The sequence below is a fragment of the Vollenhovia emeryi genome, unplaced genomic scaffold, assembly GCF_000949405.1.
Source record: "Vollenhovia emeryi isolate VEMERY1.0 unplaced genomic scaffold, V.emery_V1.0 DF939126.1, whole genome shotgun sequence".
NCBI lineage: Eukaryota > Metazoa > Arthropoda > Insecta > Hymenoptera > Formicidae > Vollenhovia > Vollenhovia emeryi.
In genome coordinates this window covers 4,558,345-4,566,897 of record NW_011967240.1, presented here as the reverse complement: position 1 = coordinate 4,566,897, position 8,553 = coordinate 4,558,345, and the positions used below count along the sequence as shown (strand labels likewise).

Below are 8,553 nucleotides of genomic sequence, written 5' to 3'. Positions count from 1 at the left end.
CAGCACAAGAACATCCAGCAACATTGCAGCAACATTGTAATGTTGCTGGACGTTCTTGTGCTGTATGGGTATATATATATCACACATTAATTCTGTTAGAATGTTGTACAAAGCATGTATGTATATATAGTATATCTAGGTTTTATTACACGAAATAATTATAATACATTCCCCTCTATTTTGCTTCGCGTGAAAGCTGATTTCTTACAATCAAATCGTGATAGTCAAATACGTATAAGATTATTATTGCGTTTGCCTGCGTCATAAAGGTGCGTTATAAATATTGCATAATTACGATTGTTTTAACGCTCTCATAAATTAGCAGGGATGAGAAGTAACTCGTTACTTGTACACGAAGTTACAGTTACAGTTACCTTTTTATTAGTAACTCTAACTTAACTCAGTTACATTTTTCGATAACTAGTAATCAATTTAATATATACTTACATTAATAATTACAGCTAATTCAGTAATTACATTAACAGTTACTTTATATATATATTTTTTTTAAACATCCACAGATCACATCAGGCCTTGCATTTGTGCATAAACGTCTTTATCGACACTTTACAATTTAAATGCAGATTTGATATTTTTGTTTCATTGCGAGAAAGTAACTGCAAAGTAACGATTCGGTACTTTTTGAGTAACTATAACGCGTTACTTTTCAGAATTGGTAACTTGTAACCAGTTACATTTTTAGCGAAAAAACTGTAACCGTAACTAGATTCTTTTATAAACAGTTTATGATGCAACTTTCCCAACCCTGTAAATTAGTATATTTGATATTTCATTTTCGCCTCAACTATAAAGTATTGTTCCATTTCCACATGTTAAAGACTGCCATGTATGTACGTATTGTGTAAATTAGAATATAATGGTTGTAAGAAATGTAATTTTCATCGATTTATTATTTCTAAAACAAGAAAAAAACAGCATCGATGTACTAGAGTAAAAGGCAAACTGCGTGTGTCTCATCGTAATATGACGTAAGTTTCAATGTCAAGAGCACGTAAATGGGTGAAGGTGAACAAGCAAGTGACTTTTCTCTTTCGCCAAGAGATCAGACGACGCGATCCAGTGCTTCCACAGCAGTACTGCTCTCGAGGTGCCTCGAAGATCAAAATAAATTAACACATACCGAGCGATAAAGTCAATGGATAAATCGCAAATTAATTATTCTTTGTTATATAAAAAGAATTTCGAAACATTTATTTGAACGTTATACTCTTCCGTTAAAAAAAATTTATCGAAGAGTGAAGTTGAAGACTGAACTAACTTGAAGTAACGTGAAATAATATATAATAATAATAATAAAGTGCGAAGGAACATGCCGCATTTCTCATATCCTGAAGTCCTGGCGGAAGCGGCAGGTGTGAAGATCGTGACATCTCTTCCCACAGAAGATGCGAATTCATTTCCGCCGGGGAAAATGGTCCTTGAAATGCGGAGAGTCTACGCGGAATCATATATGCACGGTAAATCTTGCGGATTTCACTTGACCAAGTCGAAGTGGGATCCGTATCCGTGGGTCGGCCACGTCGAGAATAATAGTCCTGCCGACTTAGCAGGATTGAAGTAAGTTGTATTTAATCTTCAGAAGCATCGAATATATTAATGAATGCAGCATATAAAAGTCCAATACATATTTAAAGAATAGAGGAAAGTCCCCTATTATGAGGTAGGCTCCTAATATGAGGTAGCGGAGTTTCGGCTAAATTAATAGGCATCATCTGTTGGTTCCACCATGAATTTATTGCTCTTGGAGTGAAATCTGTTTAGTGGAAAATTGATTGTTAGACCGTGTAATCGTTGCGAAAAAGGATTTGTGATTGAATTTGGACGCTGAAAACCTGCTATCCTGTGTTAGAATCCTATCTCGTAATAGAGGACTCCGCTATATGTATATATTTTTTCTTTTAAATTATATAACTTCTCTTATTTCACAAATTATCTTCTTTTAAATTGACATAAGATAATTTTGCTTTATATAAAGAAAAATCACGTGTACATTTTGACGTAAACTAATTTCACGTTCCATTAGAGCGGGCGATTGTTTACTGGGCGTTGACGACACTGATTTGTTAGGGCTGAAGATCAAGGACGTCGCTACTTTAATTCGTAACGAGGAAGGCGTGCGAGATTCAAATTTTCTCATTTGGAGATGTACGCATCAAGAAGAGGAGCGGAACGATATTGGGCTGGCTCTGAAGGGTCCACTGCCGAATGTAGCCAGAAATCTTGCAAATGCATTATCAGGAACGGTGCGTATGTATTCTGTGAGTCAAAAACCTTGGGTCCATTGTTTTCCTTTTCTTTTGTATTTTTATAGACCGTTCATTTATCCCGTGGTAGATCTATTAACTGAGAAATCTAACGTAGAGGCATTATAACTCCTTCTATCTTTAACAATGAAATTATTCTAGGAGGCTAATGATTAATAATCCAGAGTTAAACTGTAAGCTATAAACATAATCCTTTTCCTCACTATTAAATTTTTTTCTTATCTGCTTCGGTATTTGTCATAAAATTTTTTTCTTCTTAGATCCGCGCCTTGGAATGTCCGATTTGCTTGGAAAGCGCTGCGCCTCCGGTCTCGCAATGTGTCCACGGCCACATCCTGTGCGTCGTTTGCAGGCCGAAAACTACGCGTTGTCCGGTCTGCAGAGTCCGGCTTGGCCAGGGCCGATGCCTTCTCGCGGATAAATTACATAGAACACTTCGCGATGCCTTTAACGTGGATGATGACAAGACACCCGTCACAACCGAACGTTGTAACTTACGTGATCAATTGTTCGGTAAAAGTAGCAAGAGGCAAGAGGCTGCGGCCGTAAACCGATCAAAGAATAACTGTGCCACGTTGAAACCGAGACAATTCTTATTAGCCAGACTGTTGCTCGGAGGCAGGGAGAAAGCTGCCTCCGTGGATAATCTAATTCGAGTATCCGAGTCGAAAGAAGCTGCGACGATTCCTGATGGAATGACAGACGTTAACAGTCTACGCGTGCGACTATCCTTGAACGATCGCACCAAGTCAGCTAGTACCGGCGAACTGTCGAGGAGTAACGAAGCTCATGATTCTTCTTCGCAAATTGTTGAATCATCCGCAAGGAATGCCAGTCAACACTCGCTAAGTTTGCCCCAGACGCCGATCTGGGGCGGCTCCACGGATTCTGTGTCTTGCACACAATTGGCATGTCCGCTTTTACAATCTTGCAGAGAAGTAGTGACGTCTGACTCACTGCTGGAACATATCAGGGCTCACGCGGTGCCGCAAGTTCATTTCTATTCTGGAAACGCAAGGCTGCCGCTTCCGCTTCCTTTCGGACGCGACGCCTTTTATATATTTCACCATGGAAGCAACATGTTTTTCTTCCAGGTATAACGTCTTTACCCTTGACAAGAAATAATTTCTCCTTGCTCTTTCGTACGAAGACGCGGTATTTTTCCATTCTTATCTTAATCCCTTACAGTAAAGTCCCTGCAAAGAAATTGACAAGACATAAAAGTCTGTGTTATTTCGTAATCGTTTCAATTACACGTATCTGTTGATTTAGAGAAAGAATATTTGTCTCTTACGCTTACTTTATCCAATACAATCGATTACAATTTCATGTTATCCATCAATTTTAATATTAATCTTATGATTAAAAATTTTGATGTGTACTGATACGGAAAGTGTTTATAAGAGAAACATATAATATTGTACTCTTTTGTAGACGCACACACTGAAATTTAGATCAAACAAATGAATTATTTTGTATTGATTTATACACACGCAACGAAAACGGAACAAGATAAGATAGAGAATATAAGATAAAAAGTGCAATCTATTATGAAATGCACACAACACACGAGAGTATTTTTATCTGGCATTATCAAACTTCGAGGATATCGAGACCTACTTCGCAGGAAACGCCCGGAAATGACAACTCATAATATTTATATAAGCTCTAATTATCTTGGAAAATACTTTGCGTTACGTGGTTGATGATAGACGAAAATGCGCGAGACATTTATAATAGGTACATATTTACAGAGATGTAAAGATCACGTTATTCTTATGTGCAGCACGAAGAGGAGACGGCATGGATGACGTATCCCGCTAAAAAGACGTGTTCAAGCAGCATATGGGAGTGGACGTTGCACGCTTGGGGTGACAACGGTACAGAAATACAATTGCGACGACATGTAGCGAGTCTCGAGGATTCCGCAGCATTGTCTTCGCAGCATATTGCCCCATTGCCAAACGCATTACTGTTGAAGATCATTGAAATACAAATATCAGAATACGGAGTACACGATAGATTGTACATGTAAAGAAAATATGTATATCTATGATTTCTAACAAATTCATTAATTTGTAACTAACGCGAAAACGTAATTATTAAAGCAATAATTACTAGAATTTATTAAAAATCCATTGTGAAAAAACTTACTGTGAACAAAAACGTGTATAAGTGAACTTTACCGTTTTTTTTTAACATAAATAACACCATAGAAATACCTTATACTTTATAGAGCTGGATCCGAGTACCTAATAATTTTTACATATACGTTTGTCATTGAAAACGTTTATCATTGATATGACGAATGATAATGTATCGTATTAATACGATAATCACTGGAGGAGAATGAGCATTTATTATTTAAGAGGTACAGTTATTTATTTAAAATCTTAATTCATAAACATATAACGAGTAACATCATGTAGCGTATAACGTATAACGAGAAAATCTAGTTTTTGAAAAACTAATGAACTTATTGGTTAAGATATAAAATAATTATCTTATACGTATTGCAAAAATGCTGCTTACAGAGGAACATACAAAACACAAAAGTCGATGTCTGTCAAGAGCGCGTTTCTTAACACGAAAAGTATTGTAGAGCCAAAGTACGTACTTCTTATTTTGCTCTATATTGCAACATTCAATATTGTAATCATCAAAATTGGAAGAGAGAGAAAGGATGCTTATGCATGGTTTCCTCGTTTGTTCCTTAAGACTTTCGTTAAAATACTGTAATTAATGTATTTTCGAACATGCAGTATATCACAAAAGATATATATAGACGTTGGCTTAATTAATAATACACTTAAACCGGTAAGGAGATGTGACATTTTGACCGAAACTGAGCTATCAGTGTTTGTGCTGTTTAGCATTGTCGTGCACTGATTTACATAAAGTAACGAATCTATCTTGTTTAACAGAGCCATCTGACAGCCATTACATGACATGGACAGGCGAATCTGTTAAAAATTTTTTTTTAAACTTTCAGAGGTTCCTAGAACAAAGTATAAAAGCTATTTAAAAATTCATATAGCTCATAAAAAATGTTCTTACATATGTATGTGATTTTGTCTCACATGTCCTTTTTGTCCTAACCGATTAAATAGTTCATATTCAACACTCTTTAATTGACAAAAAGCAGCTATTAATAAAAATAAAAATGCTGCTTATAAACGCATTATCACTATCTAGTAAGCAAACTGTAATAAAATCACATAACATGCAGACAAGATAAAAAAACTAATTGGTAAAAACATGTTATAAAAAGTATATAATCTATTTTTATCGTAAAATAAAAACACTGTAAAAAGAAAACTTGAAACTTGGAATCATAGGCGCTTTAAGGAATTTTGTGCAATATGTCATCCATGTACGGCTTATAAAATTCATGTTGACCAGTTTTCGCCGCTTGACCGGCCATAACATCGTACGCATACTTGTAAACTGCTAAAGAATTCTCTTTGCCGACGACATTTAGCTCGATTTTATAAACATGTTTGTCGGTACACATCTTTTTGTTCTGCGTTAAAACAAGCTGCCGTTTGGCAGGCACCTCCTTTAAATCTTCTTCTTTTTGTTTGTCTCGCTTGGGACAACTACATATTCTAATCAATAGTGTCTGACTCGCCAAAATTTGGCCAATTTCATTCTCTAAAGTAAATACCAGCTCTGTTCCTCTACGATTTATGCCCGACGGGCAGCTATTTTTGCAAAAGAACTTGAAGCACATCGGCACGTATTGCGAGCCAGACTCGGGTGCACAAAGTGGCGTTACAACCGAAAGATGATCTTTTTCTTCTCGGTAGAAGCAAGCATGATTAACGCAATGGACTACGTGTTTGATTCTCTCAGACTCCATGGATTGGTTAACGTAAACCGACGAGTCTGAATGGTTCAAGCAGCGTCTTACCGGGTCGCTTTTATGTTCGTCCAGAACAAAAGTCAATCTTGTCCGTAAGAATAAATTCGATGTGGTCGAGTGAGGTTCCCATGAAAATCGTAAAGGTAGTACCTTTTCCATTTTGATGAACAGCTTTTTCAATGCTTCAGAGTACTGTGTGAAAATAAAACAGATATAAACGTGCAAAATCCTCGCAGCATTGTGCAGAACGTCAGTCATTGTATATATGTACATATGTACATGGCATATATATAAAATTATAAGTTTAATTTGCAAAATGGTTTAGTTTATATCGTAAGAAAATTTATATTGTTAATAGAAAATCATCATGCATATTACACATGTAACACTAATCTAGTACAAGACAAGCATACAACTGCAATATATAAAATCTGCTCAAATGTGATTCTTACGTAACAGACCAGATTCAACGATTGGATGATAAAACATTTTCACACAAAGCGACGTCTCTTAATCTCACCTTCCTTCGTCATCTTATTTTTGACCCCATACAATCTCGTGAGCGATCAATTTGACAATTTCACGCGTGAAAGCTCAAGTCGTCAGATCTGAGCAGACTTGTATATTTTTGACAGCACAGTGATACAGTCAACGATTAGATACCAAAGTATTTTCAAAGCGAGATCTCTTACTTTCATCTTCGTCTATCATCTTACTTTTCCCCCACATAATTTTGTGAGTCAAATGATTTAGAAGAAACTGCGTTCACAGTTTACATGGAATATCCCGTACAAAAAGAACAATCAGGATTAAAAACTAATGGCATTTGCCATCAAGAGGCAGAATTTATCTGCAAGGAGGTACATGTTATTCGACGGTAGACACCACTCTAGCTCAAAAAAATAGGAAAAAACTAGTGCAGTTCAATGTAATCTCCCTGCATAATTAATAAGTACTGGATCTATTGTTCTCCACAAGTCTGCTTACCACCCAATCCTGAGCACCACCTTCTCCGAAGGTATACTGTAAGTTCCACGAGTGAACCATATCATCGTTGTATGGAGATGAATACAGTTCAAATTGAGGCATCTCCTCTTCATAGTATCTCTTTAGCTGCTTTTTTCCCACCGAGTCTGCGGACTTGACGAATTTGTCCTCGGGAATATCAAGTTCTGAGAACGGCAGGTCACCGGCGCTTTAAGAAGGCAAGAACGAACGTTGGATCACTTTGTTGCGAGAACGAGTGCATTCGCGATACAGAATCCTGGACCGGCACAATAAAAGGTGCTAAACAAAAATTAAGTACTTACAAACTGTCCCTTATATGCTGGATGGCCTCGTCGTCTATCAAGGTAGACTCCTGAGAGTCCGACATATACTTTTTCGCCATATCCGGCCAACTTTCAGCCCGACTCGATCGAGGAACGAAAGAAATTCAGGACGAACACCACGCGACTGACGCAACCAACCGGCTATTCTTTGTTTCGGACAGTGTTGACAGTACAGTCCAAGTGCAGTGTTGTCAAGTCGTTTCGGACATCTTTTTTTCTAGCGTTCTCCCACGTTCCCGACTCCCCACCCGGGACGGTCCAGAATGTTCGAATCGCATACATATATATATAGAACTTCCTACATTGCTAACTCGGTAGGAAGACCGAGCGAAAACATATTACGGTGCAGACCACGGTCATTTACATACAGGTCCTTCAACTCAGCCACATTTTGGTGGTGGGGGTAGGTCGAATTTTTAAACCAAAAATTGTTCGTCTCTTGACCACGAGGGTCGCTGCGATACTATAGTACAGCGGTAGTAGGACAGAGACACAGATATAGAAATCACGGTTTCGATCGCCAATCGCAAGATTATTCTGATAGAGCCCTTTCAAAAATTCCGTCGAAACGGTCTTGTGATTGGCGATCCGCTGATTCCGCTTCCGCGTATTCCGCTCCATGGGACTCCACCCTAAGTCCCAGTCTACAATAGATGATTTAAGCCCTAAGCTTTAAGAAATTGGCCAATCACGGTCAAGTATGAGAAGAATGCGCGACTGTGATTAGTCAATTTCTTAAGGCTTAGGGCTTAAATCTCTATTGTAGACTGGGACTAAGGGTGCCGTCCCATGGCGCGTATCGCGATACGCGCGTATCGGGCGTATCAACTCGTCGACCAATCACGGACGATCCGCCGTTTTTGATACGCTCAACAATCCTCTGAACATTCTTCGAGCGGATCGCACACTCACAAGTACATCGTAACGTACGTGTGGGTCGAGAGCCCTCCTTCTTGAGTTAGGTTAGGTGACATATTGATAGTAAGCCCAACATTCCCAGCAAACACACAGCAACAGTAACATAACTGTTAGTTGTAATTTCCCAATTTATTGTTGAGTGGAATCAACTAAG

At 38.0% G+C, this 8,553-nt stretch overlaps 2 protein-coding genes across 2 annotated transcripts in view; one reads left to right on the top strand and one right to left on the bottom strand.

The window, feature by feature from the left end:
* Nucleotides 1-5,052, top strand: part of LOC105569138 — an 8,025-nt gene extending 2,973 nt beyond the window's left edge. The window contains exons 2-5 of the mRNA XM_012025334.1: nt 927-1,578; nt 2,045-2,264; nt 2,546-3,379; nt 4,072-5,052. Of these exons, the coding sequence (XP_011880724.1) occupies nt 1,331-1,578; nt 2,045-2,264; nt 2,546-3,379; nt 4,072-4,320 (1,551 nt within the window). The 5' untranslated portion in view covers nt 927-1,330 and the 3' untranslated portion in view covers nt 4,321-5,052. The remainder of the gene's footprint in view (nt 1-926; nt 1,579-2,044; nt 2,265-2,545; nt 3,380-4,071) is intronic.
* Nucleotides 4,649-7,843, bottom strand: LOC105569139 (cellular tumor antigen p53). The gene is made up of 3 exons (XM_012025335.1): nt 7,461-7,843; nt 7,138-7,345; nt 4,649-6,342 (listed from the first exon to the last, which is right to left on the bottom strand). Exons 1-3 carry the CDS (start codon nt 7,538-7,540, stop codon nt 5,629-5,631), a joined length of 1,002 nt encoding a protein of 333 aa, XP_011880725.1. The 5' UTR covers nt 7,541-7,843; the 3' UTR covers nt 4,649-5,628.
* Nucleotides 7,844-8,553: the final 710 nt, after the last annotated feature.